Below are 21,656 nucleotides of genomic sequence, written 5' to 3'. Positions count from 1 at the left end.
TTCTTTTTTTAGAAATGATATTTTGACGGAAAATTACTATTTTTACAAAAACTCTGCTTTATATATATATATATATATATATATATATATATATATATATATGCAAAAATAGTAATTTTTCGTGAAATTATTTAAGTGAAATTATCCCTTTGACTAAAATTTTCAATAAAAAAATTCATTTTAGTGATCAATATGCTTCCATATATTTATTGAAATATATATATTTCAAAATATTATATACTTTTCTTTTTTAGAAATGATATTTTAACGAAAATTATTATTTTTGCAAAAACTCTGCTTTTGTGTATATATAATAGATTTAATATATTTAAGTGAAATTATCCCTTTGACTAAAATTTTCAATAAAAAAAATTCATTTTAGTGAATCAATATGCTTCCATATATGTTGGACTTTTAAACCCGAGAAAGAAAAGAGAGATGTTTTCATATGCCATTTTAAACATGATATTTTCGATTTTTGCGAATTCTAGTTGGAGGATGATGTCAATATAAAATCGTAGGCATATCAAGAAATTAACAAGAGCATGGATTTGTCGGTCCAAATAGCTAAGCACTTGCTACTGATACAAAACTAGAATAGCCACACCAATGCAGGGTTGCGGTCTTTTAGAAGTTTTCCCGATTTCAAGGGCATTTAGGACCACCCCTCTTGGTTTTCCAGTTGTTGTAGCAAGGGCACACTTGCTTGTTGCCGTATGTTCCCGGCGGCACGCACAGGCACCTTGCGCAGCATTTCTGGCAGAAGAACATGCATGGCTTCTTGAATGATGTCTTTGAGCATCTGTATCCGCATCTTGGGGTACACTCTGTACACAACCATTTAGAGAAGATTAGCATGACCCCTGAGCTACGCTACGCGTATCTTGATTTTTTTGTCAATTTCTTGAGGTAAAAAATCAATGTGAATACATAGGCATGAGTATTAACTATTAAGTAAGTACCGACCTTGTGGTCTGAGTGTCCCCTCACTTACCCCATACTGCAGGGAAAGAATTTCAGGAAATATCAGCCAAAAAAAATTCAAAATGGTTCAGAATCAGATATGCGTAGAGATACAACTTATTTGGTTTCACCTGGACTCTCCCCTCTTTATGCTGACTAGAAACCGGCAGTGTGGTGGTAGAAGCCTACAAAAAAAACATCAATGAATTATTAAAGATTGCAGATTCACAGCCGTCACCAGATGTAATATTTTCAAAAGCTTCTTGCGGGCAATTAAAATTGACGTGATTATTTTGAGGTGAACTTGAAATTCAATATCTTTTTGCTTAAACAGAGACAACTTGGTGATCTCCCATTATCTTGTCCACAAGAAAATGTGGAGTTATGAAAGGTGTAATTTGTGAGTACCTGCATTTGGGCAAGAATGGTTGCGATGAAGATCAGGCACAAAAGGAAGATGGCATGTTTCCGGGCCATTTCTTGTGTATTGATTGAGAGGGAGAGATCTGTTCTGTGGGGAAGATATGAAGAAAGCCTGGGATTTATATATAGACAAGGGCTATGCACATACATCTCAAGTCCTGAATTGGATAAGTGGACAGTCTTGAGTTCACTAAAGATCAGCAACAACGCATCAAGTAACTTGTGCTCGACTGAAATGACAGTTTTCCCCTTGCTCGAACAGTTTCTTGGCCCACCTTGTTCCATTGATAATTGTGTTTCTTACTATGGATTGATCTTCAAGAACGGAGACACTAAAAAGATGGAATTTTGTAGCCATGGGTCCTCAAGACTAAATGCAATATTGAAGGATAAAATGGTGAAATTCAATGGGTATGGGCCATATTTTGGACCTATAAGCCATTAGAGCTTCTGAAGTGATCCATGTGCAATAGGGAACAGGAAATTGATGGAAGAGCCCATAGACATGTGCAACCACATGCATCAATGGTGCACCTTTTTTAAGTATTCCCCCACCAAAAAAGTACTACGAAAACAAATGGCGATTGGGAAAACTTTCCGAGGAACATGTATAATATGCATGCTTCAAATCAAGGACTTTTCAAATTTCAGCTATCCTAAAATGAAATTCTCTTAATTTTGAGACCACATTTTACAAGTAAATTGATTTTGCGAAGGAAGTTCATATTTCTTTTACTTATCTCCCTGCTGATTATCGTCGAGATTCCAACGCGCACGCTTGATTATGTATCTTCGTGTTTGCCACGTTTTCGGATTGAAAAGTCATGAACATCTTTAAGTTACATATATATTTTTGTGCTGGTTGGATTCAAAAATGTTTTTTGCTTGGATCGAAAAATAAGAATACTTCAAATTTCAGAATTGGATGTTCAGGATTGACCTGTCTCGTATGTAAGTAAGTTTTGTTAGCTGAATTATGGGCAAGCAATTATGACCCACTTGTTTGGGCGTTGGGGGCCGGGAACACTGCATGTTCTTCTCTCTGTTTGGTTTGGTGGGTACATCATGTATGTTTTGCCATAATTTTTTAACCAATAGTTGGGAACAGTCTTGAATTTTAATTCTTTACTTTTTATTTTAAAAGATGCATGTTTTAATCCCATACATTTTTAGGAAGTGAGAGAATCTCAAAGCATACAAATCAAGTTTTAACATGCTAACTAATTATCTAAATTAATCGAAATTAATAGAAGAAAACAATGTAACAATGAGTGTACGAGCAAACTAGCCAGGCCGAACATCGAGAAATCTTACTCAATCCTTGTTTTCTGGACTTCGCACTCCGCTTCACCTCCCCTTGCGCTCATGACACCAGAGTTCGACATGCCCGGAAAGATTTTCCTCTACAAGCCCCAGTTTGCATACGAAACGAAAGTCAAGTTTCATTCTTTATATTCTCATAGATTCAGTTTCTTTTGTCGTTAAAATTACTCGTACCATCTCAACTGTGTATGTTTACTCTCACACGTATTAAAATAACCATCAGAAAAGTCAAAATTTTCATATTTATGCAGCCTATCTCCGTTGTTGTTGAGCTCCTATAAGGGATTTCGTTTCCTCATACTTCCCAGCAAGTTTCCACAGAATTGAAATCGGGCAACCGTTCTTCCTAACCAATGACGAGTGATGAAAACTGGTTTTGGTCTTTTTGACCATTTCTCGTTTGTTGTAGAACCAAACAATAAATCAGTCCATTGTCCAGTTGTTGAGCAGAAATCCATGTTTCTTCCGGAGAATAGAATGGTATTTTTGGTATTTCGGCTGAAAGATTATAGAATCTATGTAATAAAGATTGGATTCGAGTTTTTTTTTTTTTTTTTAAGTGAATCAAATTTCCGAGCAAAATTTTAAATCGAATAGCCTATGAGACACTAATAAATGGGGACAATTTTTGTGTTAGCATGCTAATTACTAAGTTGTGCATGTAATAGAGAGGGTTTAATAAGGATTTGATTGAGGTTTATATGTATACACATAGGATCACACGCATTCCTATAACAAATTCAACAAATAAATCGTATTAGCTTTAATTCAACGCACACGTTTTGCATGAACATATTTATATATTTATTATAATTTTTAATCATATATATTTTATTTAATTTGAATGAGAGAGAGAAAAAATATATAAATATTAAAACTGTGTTAAGCATTATATAATTAATATTATTTGGTTGATTAATTGAAAAATGAGAAAGATGAGGGGATTGAAGAGATAATGTGGAATAAAAATAGGCAAAAAGTTGTGTAAAACGGTCTCACGGGTCGTATTTTTATGAAAAAATATTATTTTTTATGCTAAGAGTATTTGATGTGAATCTTTGTACGAACGAATAGCAAACACGATTAATTTAGAATCGCGCCCTCAATTCAATATCGAACACGGAATCATTGTTGTCCCGATCTTTTGAATCAAGTGTGTGTGTGTGATTTTCACCTCTAAACTATGAAAAGTTTAGCAACAAATAATCACGAAATAAACAACCGAAATTATGATGAACTTTCAAAGAACTCGTCTTTGACAATCCGCGTAAGAACGATCGACAAACGCCACAAAGTTAAAAACTTTGATAAGTTTGATTTTTGATTTACAAAGCAAAGCCTTGAAAAAAAGTTGAGAGAAAACTCAAAACCTTGATAAAATATCAATAATAATCTGAATTGTGTTCAAAATTTCGTCCAATATCCTTTACATACTGAAAAGATAACAATATCTAGTTGCCAAAATAAATAGGACCCTAATCAAGGAAATAAACAATTTCTCGAAAAGGACTCGCGCTCGGGCGGTAGAATTTGACCGCTCGAGCGCCGAGGGTTCTATACTATTCGCGCTCGGGCGCCGAGGGTTCTGGAAATCACCTCTTGGAGAGTACGTCTGGCGCTCGGGCGGTAGTTTTTTTACCGCTCGGGCGCGCAGTGTTCTGGCCATTTTCTTCGTTCATCACTTGAATGGTGTTCCTATGACTCCCAAACTTACTCCCATGCACCACGAACCCTTCAGCACTCTGCACCTTGCTTGTAACTCCTTCTTCGTTGCTCATAAGCCCATGCAATGCCTCTTTAAACCTCTTCAGTCGTCCCCTCGTGATTGGTCACTCCGACAACTCTAAGAGGTCCCATGCTTTCCTTGGGGCTTGACCTTCCGTGTTCGCATCAGTATTACTTTTTATTGTGAATATCGATATGATTGACCCATCTCACAGATAAAGATTTGTGAGACCGTATCATAATAGATCTACTCATAAAAATATTAGTTTTCATCACAACACCAAAATATTTCATATAAGAAGATTGATTGAATATAATATTAGTAATATGAACGTGTTTGTACACTGCTTTTTAGAAATAATTGTTGTCGGAGTTAAGTTAATATTTATAGTACGAAAAATTTTGTACTAAAATATTTGTGATTATTTTGTTGTTACTTTTAAAATTATATGTTTAGATAATGTGCTATCTTTTTAAACAAAAAAACAAATTTGATGATGTAATTATAAAAAAATTTATATAGTGTTTTTTAGGTGTTGTATTATTTTTTTAAAATTTTTTTTATAAATAATTAGAAATTATATTAAATATATGTGTATAATTTGTTTGAGAGATAATGGTAGTATTGTCATTTGAAAATTAGTATATATAGTAGCTTTTTGAGAAATGGTCATAACAAGGCATCAATTTAATTTGTATTAATGATAAATTCTTCATAAAATAGTATATATAGGTGTGTTATTTGTTTGAGGGATAGAGGTAGTATTGTGATTTCAAAATTAATTTGTTTAATGAGATAATAATAGTATTGCTATTTAGAAAATGAGTCACGCTGTATGTACAATGAGAAGTACATGTTGAGTTACGAAATTCATTTGAAATGACGAAAATATCATAAATGTATTTTTGAAAGAGTTTTGCAGATAAAATATCATTTCAAATGTATTTTGAAATTTAATTTGTAATTATCAGTGTACATATAACATTTTTCTTATAATATATGGTATATAAATAGATTACGTGAATTAGTATTGCGATATAAATATAGATTGGAGTTGTCAATTTGATTTGACGAACCGCCCTGCCATTAAAATGGTCGAATTAAGTCAAGATTGTGGCAACTCATTTGGAGACATATTAAAATGGGTTGACCCGACGCGGGTTGCTTGGTGTGCCATGTCTTAAATGAAAACGATAGAGAAGAAAACAAAATAATATAATAATTTATGTATAGTTGATGAATTTTAAAATATTTATAATTGTTTATGTATGGTTTTCTGTTGATGAATTAGGAAAGATTTATATTATTTATTATGATTCATATACGTTTGATGGATTTTGAAAATTTATATTATTTAAAATAGTTTGTGTATATATATGATCGTAAGTATTTGCAATGAAAATTGGGTAGGCGTCTCAGACACGAAATCGTGCTAAAAGTTTTGAATAATTTGACTTCTACGATAAAACGAAGTGGACGTTGATTCGATTATTGGTTCTAACTCCATCGGTAAGCCACACAAAATAAAAATTTAAACGAAGAATCTGATAAAATTAACATAAAAATCCACGAACAATATATAATTTGATCGTTTTGTTATGAACTGAAATAACATTTTTAAAACTAAAAGCAGAAAAATCGAAAAGAATATCCTAAGAGAATTGTGATAAACCGAAAACAATTGAATTGAAATTGGCATTTGGATAAACTCAGCTGCAGAGCTTTTGTTGAGATTGTTGATTGATTTTGCAAGAGTCTTTTCTGATGATTATGTTCGTTTTTGTTCATTCATCCAAGCGGCTTTATCTCATCTTCCATGATCACTGATCGTGGATCGGAAGTTAATTTACTCAGCAGCGCAGACCATACTTTCAAATCGCCCAAATACTCTTAACTTCATGGATCTTTATTTTCACGGACTTTCAGAACTTGAGCCTAGCACAACTTTGAGCTAGTCATACATATTTTAGTTTTGTTATTATTTTAAAAAATATATAATCTACTTAGCATTTTTTCATTATATATAAACACATTTGCAATAGAACCCTTGGTTCAAAGGATGATGTTACAAGTGGTTGCACATGAGATTTTGAGTTTAAGCGATTAATCTCGCATCGGCAATTTCTAATCTAAAATATATTTTAAAATTGGATTTTCAACAAATAATACGATTTTTGTACAAAATACATAATTGATCTAAGATTAGGGGTGGGTACGGTACGGTATATCGTACCGAACTACGGTACCGTATACCGTACCGAAAATATCGGTATGAAATTTTTTCATACCGATACCGATACCGAATTTCGGTATACCGCACATTCGGTATACCGAATTTTCGGTATGAGAAAAGTTCATACCGGTACCGTACCGACACCGAAAATTTTGTCGGTATACCGAAAAAATGTCGGTATATTTTCGGTATACCGACATTTTTTCGGTATACCGAACTTAAATTTAAAAAATAATAATAATAAAAAATTATTTTCGGTATTTCGGTCGACAAAAAAATATTTCATACCGATACCGATACCTGATACCGTACCGAAATGTTCGGTATACCGATTTTTTCGGTAAATTCGATATTTTTTTCGGTACGGTTTTTCGGTATCTTTTCCCACCCCTATCTAAGATCCATCTACATCAGATTTTATTTATATATATTATTTTATAAATATTTTTAGAACAACAACTCATTTATTTAATCAAATAGTGTCCAATCAGAGACGCCAATCGATACTTTCTATTCGATTAGAGGACGAGCTGCATTCACTACAGATTGTAATTCAAAATTGAGATGTGCTTGCATGTATAAAACATTCAGACATAAGTATTCAATAAAGTTGTGTTTAAAATCGAAGCAAAATCATATGTTCAGAAAAAAAAAAAAAAGAAACTCAGAAAATTTAATTCTAATTTTGAGTCACATTGGTAGAATATATTTGTGTAGGACTAAACGTTTGTTACTATACAAAAAGTTATAACTAGTGATAACAACCTAACTCAAATATTTAAACCATACAACAACTCAAGCACAACGTTTCGATTGTTTTATACAATATAAATGATTATCGTACTAAACAACATGAGATGCGCCAAATCCATCACATCCAAATGTGAGCATAACTCTCTCAGCGTTGCAAAAAAATGTCTTCTTTTGATACACCAACTACAATGTTAGTTACAACACTAAATAAATATATTTTTAAAAAGGAGATAAGTAATGTTAGGTGAAAGCAACCAAATTTAGTTGAAGAGTGCGAAGTAAATATAAAGCTATAAGCCGGCCTTAGCTTAACGGTTAAAATTGAGATTTTGAGATTTGTTGATATTAAGTTTGACTGTCGCTATTGCAGATAGTTTTTTTTTTTTTTTTTAATTTATTTAAGTGTATTTAGCAATTTCTTTGATCGATATAAACAAATCTCGAGTCCACGTTCAAATTCCGTCAATAATACAAATAATTACATTATATAAGTGTTGTGCTTAAAAAAATATAAAACTATAGAGACAACACCATGCATTTTTTTAATTTTTATTTTTTATAATGAAGTAATTCCATTAAAAGATGTAAAAAGAGTTACAAATACAAGTACACTAGGCATCTCCAAAAAATATACATAAAATCGAAATACTGCAATCTATCTATGTTCAACTAGAAAACAAATAAAGAGAAAGAAGGTAAACATCCGTAAATGTGATGCATGCATGCTTTTCAACACAAATTTTGAATTCAGTACACATGTCCAACTAGCATAGTGGGCCGAATGCTTTTTCTACCAAATTTTGATATTATTGTAATCAGATTTATTAAAATAGAAACAAAATTTAAAAATGAGGAGAAGCATCCAAATAAATAAATAAATAAATAAAAATGATTTTCGAGAAAAATGTCCGCAGTACCTAATCCATACAAAGTTGTACCCTGGACCAGTAAAATAAAATTCCCCCACCCCGCCCTCGCTCCTGGTGAAATTGAAGGCAGCCTAGCCTGTCCCCACTGTCACCCCATCAGCACACCTCATTTTTCCCTCTCTCTATTCGGAGTGCTTTTGCTGGGGGTTTATTCTTTGGATTTTACTTTTTTTTGGCTCAATTGGTTTTCGATTTTTTTACTCTTCAAGTTTCTTTATGAAATCGGGGAATGGAGTTCGTGGGAAGAAGGGTGAAGAAGGAATTTAAAGGGCACGGTACATTTTTGGGGACGGTTCAATCATACCAACCCGACACCGGTTTTTTCAGGATCGTATACGAAGATGGAGATGCGGAGGAATTGGAGTTTTCGGAGGTTGCTTTGCTTTTGGTGTCACCGGAGCAGTTTCCTTCACCTCAGCCGCCGGAGTCCTCCGCCAGGAAGCGTGGGCGAAGGCCGAAGAAGCGCCGGCTCACGGACACAGGTAAAACTGATGATAATTCAGTAATTAATGGTGATTTGGAGGCTCGAGGTGGTGGTTCCAGTAAATTGAGTTTGAATTTAAATGAAGGATTGGATTTGAATGGTGGCGGGCTCAGTTGTTTAAACAACGACGATCACGGGCCTAATGCGGTTGGTGATGGGGCTAAGCTGCATGGCTTGGACTTGAATGCGGGGTTGGATATGGAGTTGGATGTATGGATAGATATTAATGAAGAGTTTATCAAGGAGACTTCTGGGGCAAATAAAGCACTGTTCGATTTAAATTTAGATGTAAGTGAGGATTTTGAGAATTTGTCTGCGGAAAGAGGAGGAGGATTATTTGACTTGAATTTGCAATTAGTGGAGGATGATGTTATTAATTTGGATGATTATGTGGGGAATACCAGAGCGCATGAAATGGTGTGTGCTGAAAGAGATGCACAGATGAGTAAAGAGTTAGTGCAAAATGCTAATATGGGAGTTTCAGAGAATGGGGACGTGGACGTGGGTTACGTTGATTTGTGCAAAGAGCAAGAAGAAGAGAACTTGTTGAAGGCTAATGGGGTTAATAATGAAAATGCTGCAGCCGGAAGTGCACAAAGGAAGAAAAGAGACAGGAAGAGAAAGGCTACTTCAAATAATAAAATTGAAGTGGCTACACCTGAAATTGTAGAATTGGACGGTGAAACTGGCACTTTAAACTCAGAGCTTGAAAATAGAGAACAAACCCCGTTGAAAAATGATTGTCAATTAATTGACTGTGATAATGGAAATTCAGTTGGATCTTCGAGAGGGAGAAGAGGTAGGAGAAGAAAAGAGTTATCAGATAGTAATATAACCTTGCCTACATCAGAGATGGGTTTGAGGAGGAGTAGTCGGAGAGCTAAAAGGGACGCACTTTCTGATCAAGTTCATGTTTTTAGTACGATAGGGTTGGATGGAAACAATTTTCAGTTATCATCTCCAGCAGCTAGCTTTGTGTTTGAAGAAAAGATCATCGTGTCAGGTCCTGAAAATTACGGGGGTCACATTCTACCACCTAAGGTGGAGTTGCCGCCTTCTTCTTGCAACCTGGATCTCGATGGAGTTTCTGGATTTGATTTGCTGTCTGTTTACGCGTTTTTGAGATCTTTTAGTACTCTGTTGTTTCTAAGCCCCTTTCCACTGGATGGTTTTGTGGCATCAGTTAAATCTAATGATTCAACGTCATTGTTCGACTCTATTCATGTTTCCCTTTTGAAAACATTACGGAAGCATTTGGAGGCTCTTTCTAATGAAGGTTCTGTGTCTGCATCCAAATGTCTCAGGTATTAAATTCACTCTTAACTGGAAAAAATGAACATTTTTCCTGGTTACTTGTTATTTTAGCTATTCAATTGTGCATGTAGGTCTCTTAACTGGGATTTTCTCGACTTGATTACGTGGCCCATATTTGTGGTTGAGTATCTGTTATTGCATAGTCCTGGTTATATACCTGGTCTAGATCTTTATCATTTGAAGCTTTGTCAGAGGGATTACTACAAACTGCCTGTATCAGCAAAGGTTGAGATAATGCGGAATCTTTGTGATGATGTAATTGAAGTGGATGCCTTTAGATCAGAGATAAACAGAAGGAATTTGGCTACAGAGCAGCACATGGATTTTGATCGGAATACTAAGTTAGATAGTTCGAGAACAAGAAAGTCTATGATGGATGTTGCTAGCCCTTCTTGCATTACTGAAGAGGATGCTGATGAGCCAACTGATGGGAACAGTGATGAATGCTACCTTTGTAGGATGGACGGGAATTTAATATGCTGTGATGGATGCCCTGCAGCATTTCATCCAAGATGTGTGGGTGTTGTTAGCAGCCTCTTGCCTGAGGGCGATTGGTATTGCCCTGAATGTGAGATTGACAAAGATAAGCCTTGGATGAAAGTGGAGAAGTCGATTCGAGGAGCAGAATTGTTGGGAATGGATCCTTATGGACGACTATATTATAGCAGCTGTGGTAACCTTTTGGTGTAAGTTCCTCTATACAAAGTTCCCTAAGAAGAGTATTTTAGCATTTCTGTTTTTATTTTTGGTGAATACATGATCAGTAATATAAAACAGTAAAAGTAATCTGACTAAGTTTTATGTGTAAGACTTGTAGATGTCTTAGTTAATAATTTTCATAATTTTCTTGCTACGAAAAGTGCATGTTATTGGAAAAGAAACACTAACATGCAGAAGGTAAATCTTATCCTAACTAAGTACACCTGACTTTGGGGTGTTGATTCTAGATGTTAGTATGGATGTCATGAACACTCTTAATACATTTGTTAGCCTTTTATATACTCTCTGTTTATGCATGTCTACTAGACACTAGCAGCACTATAAGGTTCCATTTCCCCAACTCCCTTTTAGGGACTCAGACTTGAATAATAACGATGATGATATGAGTAAGTTTTGGTGAAAAAAACGTTGATCCTCTCTGCACGTGATCTTTGTTTTTGAAATAATCTAGCCAATAAAATTATGTTTTTAAACTTTTGATTTATAGTGTTGCGGTAGTCTGAGAAAGTTCACGTGTTTTGATTTTTCCTGCGATTTGTTTATTCCATGATGGAAGTTCCTTGGTAGGTTGTTAGAGGAAGCTTTTGGATTGACAACATTTGTTTCTTCTTCCTTTTTGTGAACCATGTCATTTATTGTGTTGAAAATCCCTTTTTTATCTAGTAGATTCAGGATATTTTCGATTTGTCAACCCTGAAGTCACCAATGCATTTCAGGGAGACATGTTATTTCTTTGTGATATGACATGATTATTTGATCAAGTTCATCTCGTTTCTGCTTAATTTATGCGAGTCCTTCCTTTGTGCTTGTTCTGGTTACCTGTTTCGTTGAAGGTGATGGTTAGTCCTTGCTGTTAAGCGCCTTCTGGTTCTCTCCACTTTGAAGGTGATGATTAAACCTAGTGGTTTAGGACCTTATACCCTGAACTGTAATCTTGCATTTTCTACTTTCCGACCATCACACATAACACATGTATTTGGTACATCAATTCACCTCTCAATCACAAGTTGTCGTTTTTCTTAAGTTGCTTACCTTTTTATTTTTACGAATTTTCACTAGTTTATAGTTTCCCGAACAGAGATGATATACATGGTGAAGTGATGTAATCAAACTGACTCCTAAACTGTCGTTCTGGATGTTTTTCAAGGTCCTGACTATCCACAAAACATTAATCATTTGCATATGGAATTCTTGGAAATTCTGTAAGATCGGTTTGTTTTCTCTCTTCATCTTGATCCCCGTGGAGCAAAATGAGACAAGACTGGATATGCTGACCGTTTGATGTTCTAATGCCTTGGCTGCCCACGAGACATGAGAAGCATATAATTAGGCTTCGCTTCTAGAAGATATTAAAACCTTTGTTTGGTCCTATTTCTTAAACATTTTTCATCTTTTTAGGCATCGCTTATTAAAACCTTTGTTTGGTCCTATTTCATAAATATTTTTCATCTTCAGAAATGAAATCAAACATTATTACCTACATTTATTTTCCTACAGCAGCCTCATTTACATTCTATTTTTACATTTTTTAACGTAGTCAATCACTTTATTGTCTTTACATCGACTCTTAATTTTTTTAACCCAATGTGTTATACTTTGTTAGTTTATCCAATCAATGCACTATTAGAAAGATATGTATGATATAGTATCGTTGCTAACCAAAAAATTCTTGAATGAGATGATATCTGCAATAAAAATCGCTCTTTAAGGAAATACGTACATCACGTTCTTCGGTACAGTCCACAAAATCCACATATCAAGAAACATAAATAGGAGACTAAACATAGACATATAATCCATTAGGTATCTCAAAATCACCGAAAGCCTATAAGATGTGTGTACAGACTCACGGTGCAGTGAGACTCTACCTTTGCGACTAAACAAAGGCTTAGCCCTTCAATGAAGCTTATGCCTTAATAATGAACTATAACATTGGTGTGCTTTAAAGATTGAGAGGTTCTTCTTCTTCTTTTTTTAATCACTGAATGTATATATGCTGAATCAAAGGTAAGAGCAATTCATTCTGACTAATAGGCCAAATGATAATGGATGATATGTGATAATTTTTCTTTTAAATGCTTTGATTCTGGTTTATCATCTCTTTTGACAACTCATTTTTGACAAAGCCCGCCTCGCATCAGTTTTATGGGATCCGTGCACCTCAGTCTATCTCTCGCATGTATAACAAAGAGCAATCCTACCTCATTTGATCCTGGTCCTAGTGGATCGAGTATGATACTAGATTAGATTTGTGTGACCCTTTAAATTGCTATCTCGTTCATGATTGCACGAGGCTTAAGATTTATCGTACCTTGGAGGCTTTATAATAGTCATTGGGAAATATTTTTAATTGTTTTTTAACCTTTTACTACTTTTGGCTATAAATGCTATCTTAAATTTTTTAAAATTCTTATCGCAATTATCATATAAACGATAAAATTGTATATTTTGGTATTCTTTGAAAGCTCTGATAGAAGTGTTCTAATAAAAATGCTTCAAGTTTATGTAGGTAAGAGAATCACAACTTATTGTGCATGTTTCAACTAGGTTAATATTATTAATTTTGAATTGGCTTATCATATCCTTCTTGCATCTGTTTTTTACTCGAGTGTCAAAATCTTTTGTTATCAATTGAGCATCAATTAATATTTGGAAGCGTATTTTTTCAAGTTCGTATTGGAAATGAAAGTAAAGAATTAGATTCTCTCTTTAAATTACCCGTCAACCATCATTTGGCAAATCCATCTTTCTAGGGTTTTAGTAACCATATTGGTGGATCATTGTCATTAATGCAAATATGACAAACGGTATATCTCTTTGGATTTTATCATTGGTCATATGGTTATTTTGGCAATTGATGATGCAAAGATATCGAGTCATGACATTCACGTTTTTAATATCTTCGATTTTTTCAAGTGTCGAGGTTTTGATTATCAAGTTTCTTTGTTAAATAATGGTAGTATATTCTGCAAAATTGTCATTGCCTATGTAAATTACTGGTGGTTAAGCTAAAGTAGTATTATAGCATAAAAAATCAGTGGTGTATAGGGGTGAGCATTCGGTCGGTTCGGTCGCTAGCCATAACCGAACCGAAATATTTAGCCATAACCGAACCGACCGAATTATTTTTCATAACCGATGAAATCCGAACCGAATTAAAATCGGTTAATTCGGTCGGTTACCGAATTAACCGATTAGTTTTTTTTTAAAAAATTTGTAATTTAACTTTAATTATATATGCAATTTTTCTTGAATACTACATTCTATACAAATGCATAAAAACATAAAATCACACACATCACAAATGCATAAGTTTTATTTGAACACAATTAATACATATTATATCGATTTTAAAATAAAAAATTAAAATATATATAAAAATTGATAAATAATAAAAATTTATTAAATAATAGTATTTATTATATCGGTTAATTCTGTTAACCGATTTCAAAATTTTGAAAACCGTAACCGAACCGAATTAACCGATATGAATTTTTTTAATTTGAAAACCGAATTTCCGAAATAACCGAACCGAATTTCCGAATTGGCTCGGTTCGGTCGGTTAATTCGATTTAACCGAAATCTTGCTCACCCCTAGTGGTGTAGGTGTGAGTTTTAGTTTCGCAAGAACCTTTGGTTTATGTATTTTTATATACCAAACCAAGCCTTATTTGATATAACAGAAACCAAACCATAGAATACCAAGAATAATCTATAACATGTGCATATGATTTGATTTTGGTTTGAACAAGAAATTAGAACTATCAACCTGCAAATCGAAGTGTAGTCTAAAACATAGCCAAAACTTAGTATATCATCAGTTAAGTGTTTTCCCTATTTTTAATAGATTGTTTTAGTTTGTCAGTTTATTATGTAAATGCCAGTTTAAGACAAAGTTGTCTTCACTCAACTTGTCACATAATGTTGGTCTTTTTTCTTGAGCATAACGTGACCAAGTGATTTGAAATTGATTTAAAATTTTTAAATAGGTTAGCCCTTATTTTGAAATTAATTAAAACCTTTGAATGATGTTACATAAAGAAATATTTACAAATTGTATTTAGAGCAGGGTTAAAAGTGATAGAAACATTAAAGTGTGCCCATAGTTTAAAAACTAAGTGACCGGGTGAGCATGTCCATCACGAGGAGCCTTCAAAAATAGAAAATCACATCCTTGTCTGTAATCATAATAATCTAAGACATGACATTCCATAATTTAGATTATAAATAAGATTTTGTCATCTATGGTCTAAAATGATTTAAAAATTATTGAACAGTGTAAGATCAAATGTTTGCTGTTTTATCAAAAATTATAGTTGATGGTAATAGTGCAACTCAAATATTTTAAATCCTACAACCATCCAAGCGTCACGTGTTGACTGTTCTCTTTGCAACTGTACTTTTTGCAATCTGTGAGAATCAAACACGTTATTCTGATCCTATGATCAAATGTTTATTGTTTTACCAAAAAATATAAATAGTAGTAATGGTGAAATTCAGATCTTTTAAGTTGTACACCAACCCAAGCGGCACGTATCGACCCCCATAGCATGAACAATTATTATATCCCAACAAACATTACATCAATACTCATTAGTTTGTAAATACAATGAACGACAATGTTACATTTCATCTCAGATTCACGGTCCTTGGGTTTAAAGTGCACTTAAAGTGCGGATGAGCTTTTAAGTTGTGCATTAGCCGCAAAAAGAGACACACTTTTCCAATAATGGTCATGCCTTAGCTCGCATCTAGGAAGAAGTGTTGAGCCTCACATTAGGTTGAGTCTAGTCACACGTATTACGATGTAACTATGACTTTAAGTTGAGCTTATTTTATTGATTCTGATAAAGTATGTCGGAAGATTCAACTCGATTCTTTTGTTTTTTGTCCCCATTTGCTTCAAAATTTTTGTGGATGCTTGATAGAACTTTTAGCCCGCTTTATAACTTGTTGGAACAAGAACAAATATGTGCATTTTATCATATTTACATAATTGTTATAATTTCATTTTGCTTAGTTAGTACTTTTCCATAACGTACGACATGCTATTGTAATATTTATTTCCGTAATTTATTACGTATTACTAAGATTACTATTCTTTTTGTAATCCTAATTTTAACTACAATATATTTATTGTATTTCTACATTTGAATGTATTTTAACCTCTACGTGTCTTTCTTGCAGGCTAGAGTCATGCAATGATCAATATTCATTTTGGTTTTACGATAGAAATGGCTTGCCGCCCCTTATTGAAGCACTAGAGTCGCCACATTTTCTGTATGACACAATTATACATGCTATCTGTAAGCAATGGAATATAGTTCGTGAAGTTGATGGGACCAGAAACTATTTGGACATTCGGTCCTACTCTATAAATTCAGCTTTTACTAACAAAAGACAACTGCTTGATATACACCCAACAACCTCAGAAGCACAAAACAAGTACAAAGTCGATACTGAGAAAAAGTCTGATGAAAAGTCTATTGTAACTACCTATTCCAGTTATATAGATCTTGAAATTGCAGAGCGTGATAATGTGGTTCATGGGACTGAGGACCATACTGTGAAGGTGGAAAATAGATTGGAAAGTTCTGAAGGATCAACTGAAGTCTCTCAAGCATTCATAATTGATGTGTCAAAAGAAGGTGGGTGGGATTGTTTGCCTATCTGGACCGAGATATCGCCAGAGTCTAAGATTCCAGGGAACCTGGCGAATGCTGGAGATCATTTTACAATATCTCCTACCTTGGTAACTAGACAAAGGAAGAATCCTAATTCTGCAAATTATGACAACGCACAACCATCCATAATTAATAGAGAAATAATCTCCCAAGTACAGCCTTGGTCAAAATATGTCAACTGTTATGAATTTGCTCGAACAGCGTCATCTGTGTTCGAAGAGTTGATATCTAAATCGTCAGATGGGACTAGTGCCCCGAAATCCGTGGAAGGAATCATAGCAGGGCAACTGAAGATTGTTTCGAATAGATCTGCTGAATTTTATTGGTCAAATATTCATAATTCCGTGAAAGAAAAATGTGGCTGGTGCTTCTATTGCAAAAGTCCTGAAGAAGAAAAGGATTGCTTATTCATCTTGAATGACAGTTTTCGAGTTGTAGAAAATTTTAAAAGTGAGGCATTTGGTATTCAGTCAGGAAATTATAGGAAAAATCATCTTATTGATATTATGTGCCATATCATATGCATTGAAGATCATTTGCATGGTCTGCTGTTGGGCCCGTGGTTAAATCCACATTATTCTGAGTTTTGGCGTAAATGTGTTCTTGGAGTGACTGACATTACTTCACTGAAAAATTTGTTGCTGAAGGTACACACATTTTTTCCCTTAAATATATGTACTGAATCCATATATATTAGACTCATCTCTCTAACTAAGAAAACGCCTTGCATAAAACGTTAACATTTTGTAAATGTTTTAGCCACGTGATGCGGTTCATTGATTTCCATGTCTGACTGAATAACACATGGATCTGGATTACCATGTCGGGTCATATGTATCCCAGAAAAGAATCCTGGTAGATATTTAGCGGATTTGTTGATTCTAGTAACTTATTGAGTTGGTTCACCAGAACTGGAAAATATTTATGTCATGAGTAGTTAATTTGTGCTGTTCTAGTTATGTAATTATCTCAGTGTTTTGCTACCAGGTAGAGGCAAATTTGAATCATTTGGCGCTCTCTACGGGATGGCGACAGAATGTTGATACTGTTGCAACAATGGGCTCTGCTTCCCATATTGTGATAAGATCGTCAAGAGTTTCTTCGAAACATGGAATCAGAAGAAAAAGAGCCAAGAGTTCAGAGCCACAGATCACCCCATCTTCGAATGTCATCACCGGGCTAACTTTATTATGGTGGAGGGGTGGAAGGGGTTCACGTGGGCTTTTCAATTGGAAGGTTTTGCCTCGCTCTCTCGTCTCCAAAGCCGCTCGACAAGGTACAAACATTTATTATGTTTTCGTGACAAACGTGCAGGCCTTGTGAATTTTTAGTTGTCTTACTGCACTATAAATTTAAAATGGTTCAGGTGGATGCAAGAAGATAACAGGCATTCTATATCCTGAAGTTGGAGAATATGCCAAAAGGACTAAATGTGATGCCTGGCGAGCCGCTGTTGAGACATCAAGAAGTGTGGAGCAACTTGCTCTTCAGGTATATCTCTCATTTTCTGTTTTCCAATTCAAATAGGCTTGTTACATACGTTTTCAGCCAGCCGAAGGACAACCACATATAGACTGCTAAGGTTCTCTTGAAACAGATTTTCTATGATATTTAGATTTTTCTCACTAAGCTACTTTCTGCGTTGGTCAAATTGCGTTAAAGATCGCACTTGCGATAGTCATAGTTTTTAGCTTGTGGGCTGCATAGGGAAAGTGCTATTACTCATAGAAGAGGGCAAGGGGAGGCGGGAGTGGAGAGTAGCTTTAGCAATTTATTGTCATATAATGGAAGAAATGTTCATGAATATCATTTTCAGGTTAGAGAGTTTGATGCAAACATCAGATGGGATGATATTGGCCAAACTAACCTTCTCTCAAAAATGGAAAAGGAATCCAAAAAATCTGCCAGATCATTTAAAAAGGTTATTATTAGGAGGAAATGCTCCGAGGGAACAGTTATCAGGTATCTTTTAGATTTTGGCAAAAGAAGATTTATCCCTGATATTGTTGCTAGACATGGATGCATGCTTGAAGATTCATCAAGTGAAAGGAAGAAATATTGGTTGGAAGAGTCGCATATCCCGTTATATCTTTTGAAATTTTTTGAAGAGAAGCGAATTGCCCGTAAATCCAACAAGATGAGTTCTGGAAAACTTCGTGAGAGCAGTAGAGTAATAAGGAAGCCATTGGAGGAAAGGGGATTTTCATACCTTTTCTCTAGAGCAGAGAGATTGGAGAATTATCAGTGTCAGCACTGTAACAAAGATGTCCTTGTTAGGTATGTCATATGTGTGGCTTTATTGTATATTAATATTAATAGTCCGGGTGAGAACTGAACATACAATCTTGTTATTACTATTGTAAGGAGATTTGAGGGCAAAACATGCAACTTGTTTTCAGATTTATGGCCAGAGTATTGACTTTGATGTTTCGGATTGAAAGAAACTATTGTAGTACCTTCATGCAGTGGAAAGATCTGAGCAAACGTAATTTAATGAGATTCGTTCCTCATAGACTAGTTTTTCACTTTGTGTCCGTTATATCTTTGCATATGAGATTTGTTTTGCTTGTAAATATCACTTTTGGTTCTGCATTGGCATGACCAGATTATTCCTCTTGGTGTGCAGGGAAGCAGTGAGCTGCCAGTATTGCAAAGGTAAATGCTATTCACATATTTTGGTTTCTTCTTGATGACCTATAATTTATTTGTGACTGCTAGTTTATCAAAATTAAATGATTGTTACATTTACCTTGTTTAGTTTGTCAGTCTTGTAATTTTGGAAGCCAATTTAGAAAATATTTGTATCTCCTGTGGCCACAGACACACTTTAAAGCATCGCAGAAGTCTCCTAACATAATCCGTGTGATAAATGCAGAATAGCAGAAGTATCTGAAAATTAGTGGCCATGCATGTTGAAGTCTGTTTGGAAGAGCTGAGGGATCTGATCCAAAGGTGTCACTAATCATATACAATAACAATTAGAACTAGCTTGGTGCTCGTTAGACATTAATTCTGGCATTTGAAGGGGTTATTGGAATAAAGACTAGGGGGATGAACTTTAACGTCCGAGAATTTAATATTGTTGTTAGAATTTGATTATTTTAAATCAATGATCCTAATAATTCAATGGCCTTGAACTGAAAATGGCTGTACTATTGACTTTTTAGTTAGACTTCCTGCCCGATTGTTCCGGCGGTTGGAAGTCATATTGTCCAGGTAGAAACTAGTCGCAGTGGCCCAGGGGCACTATTTTTGGCTTTTAAGGCCTATTGAATTTTCGTATTGTGGTGGCCAGGAAATGGAAATATTTGATGCATGTAGTTGACAAAGGTGCTACTCTGGATGTTGGAGATGGCTATGATGTTTTGAATGAGAAATGCTTGTATATTGAATATTGATATATTATGCTCTGGAACTAGTTTTGAATTTGGCTGGTACATAATGTTGCACGTTTGGCTATTCATTTTTTTTCTTTGTGACCTATAACATCTACTCATTTGATAGTTGAATGAACTTTCAGGCTTTTTTCATAGAAGGCATGTTCGAAAATCTTTTGGTTATATCGCTGATGATCCTACATATACTTGTCATAAATGCCCAGACGAGGAGTTTGTGAAAAGTGGTGCTACAGAGGGAAAATCTGGGTTGCCAAAACCTACCAATGTTTCCAAACAACTGAAGCTGGTGCAATCTGGGAAAAGGAAAAGGCTGGTGAAAAAAGGAAAAACACAAGTTAAGCCTAAAAAGTCAGAAAGGGCTCCTTTGGTTATTACTTTGCGACGTTCTGCTAGGAATGCTGAACGCATGTCAAAGCTGTCGTCACAGAATACTATGGTTAAAAAAGGCAAGAAGAAAAAACTAGCTAAGTCCCAAAAGGACAAGTTGAAGAAGCTGAACAAAGATTGTTGGCAGAAGAAGAGGACACCTGTTAACAGCAGTTACTGGTCGAATGGTCTGCTATTATCAAGAAAACCAGATGATGAAAGAATGACGCAGTTCCGGAATAAAATGCTTCTGGTGCTTGCTGGGGAGGCGGCTTCCAACAATGACAAACCAAAATGCGGCCTTTGCTGTGAATTAGAATATACGCCAAACCTGGCTTACGTGGCATGTCAAATTTGTGGAGGTAATGATCATTTAACTATCGGCTTGAAAAACCCATTTGCTTACTTACCTGCACCCAACTTCAATTTATTTACAAATGATTTGTGTTTTAGACAGTGGCTTTGTTCAAGTTTCAGGTATTGTCAAAGCAGCATTTTTTAAAACTAGCGTTTTTTTGGTCAATGGAATACAATCTTCTTTCATTTAAGTTTTTATATTATATTCTCCCAACTCCTAAGCTGATTTTTTTTTTTTGCTGACTCCCGCAGTTTGGTTTCATGGAGATGCTTTGGAGCTCAGTGCTGATAAAATTTTGAATCTCATCGGCTTTAAGTGTCACAAGTGTCTTAATAGGACACCTCCTGTCTGCCCTTATAATTTTCCTCCTGGAATCATTAGTACTGAACTGATGCCCGAAAATAATGCCGAGATCGGGTGCATGGAGGAAGATTATAAGGATCTGTCTCTCTCATACGACAGACCCGAAGATTTAAAATTTAGATCTGATGATAGAGTGAACAATGCATCATTGAATCTCGTCCTTGAGCAGCAGTCACCTGGATTGATGCCTGAGTTGGACCAGAAAAAGAAAGACTTGGCACTAGATGAGAAGATATTACAAAGAAATGGTTCTGTTGAAGAAAGAAAGCCAGAGGTGTTCAATGCTGTTGAAACTGAGTCTGCAGCTTCTGTTTTCGACCTGGTGGCTAAAGAAGCTGAATTTTCACCATTAACCAATAACCTTGTGGAGAATAGTTTGACAAACGGTAAAATAGAATCTGTGGCAAACGGACCTCTATCTAACTCACATGAGTTGTCCCAAAAGCAGTCAGGTGATATACTGTATGTTGGGAGAGTAAAACATAGATAAGTCTAGCAGTTGATACTTTTCTCTTTTCTAGACAATGTCGTAATACCATAGTTCAAACATTATGTGGAACTTGAAATACTAGCTGAAATTCAGAAGTTCGTTAAGATAATTTCCATCTATTTACCGAGA

The 21,656-nt window shown here is 34.9% G+C and overlaps 2 protein-coding genes across 3 annotated transcripts; one reads left to right on the top strand and one right to left on the bottom strand.

Moving 5' to 3' along the window:
• Window positions 1-441: 441 nt before the first annotated feature.
• LOC142554510 (protein GAST1-like) lies at window positions 442-1,686 on the bottom strand. The gene is made up of 4 exons (XM_075665179.1): window positions 1,372-1,686; window positions 1,095-1,148; window positions 967-1,000; window positions 442-827 (listed from the first exon to the last, which is right to left on the bottom strand). Exons 1-4 carry the CDS (start codon window positions 1,669-1,671, stop codon window positions 646-648), a joined length of 570 nt encoding a protein of 189 aa, XP_075521294.1. The 5' UTR covers window positions 1,672-1,686; the 3' UTR covers window positions 442-645.
• Window positions 1,687-8,394: 6,708 nt separating this feature from the next.
• Window positions 8,395-21,636, top strand: LOC142553637 (DDT domain-containing protein PTM-like). Of its 2 annotated transcripts, none has more exons than XM_075664031.1 (9): window positions 8,395-10,138; window positions 10,220-10,834; window positions 16,056-17,199; window positions 17,540-17,828; window positions 17,919-18,043; window positions 18,369-18,829; window positions 19,179-19,207; window positions 20,154-20,678; window positions 20,926-21,636. In XM_075664031.1, exons 1-9 carry the CDS (start codon window positions 8,580-8,582, stop codon window positions 21,525-21,527), a joined length of 5,349 nt encoding a protein of 1,782 aa, XP_075520146.1. In that variant the 5' UTR covers window positions 8,395-8,579; the 3' UTR covers window positions 21,528-21,636. The 2 variants fall into 2 exon arrangements, with proteins under 2 accessions (XP_075520146.1, XP_075520145.1); XM_075664030.1 differs by having other exon boundaries at window positions 20,073-20,678.
• The last annotated feature ends 20 nt before the right edge of the window (window positions 21,637-21,656 follow it).

Source organism: Primulina tabacum, chromosome 8 (assembly GCF_025594145.1).
Source record: "Primulina tabacum isolate GXHZ01 chromosome 8, ASM2559414v2, whole genome shotgun sequence".
Lineage (NCBI taxonomy): Eukaryota > Viridiplantae > Streptophyta > Magnoliopsida > Lamiales > Gesneriaceae > Primulina > Primulina tabacum.
The sequence above is the reverse complement of the archived record's forward strand: the minus strand, read 5'-3'. Positions and strand labels throughout refer to the sequence as shown.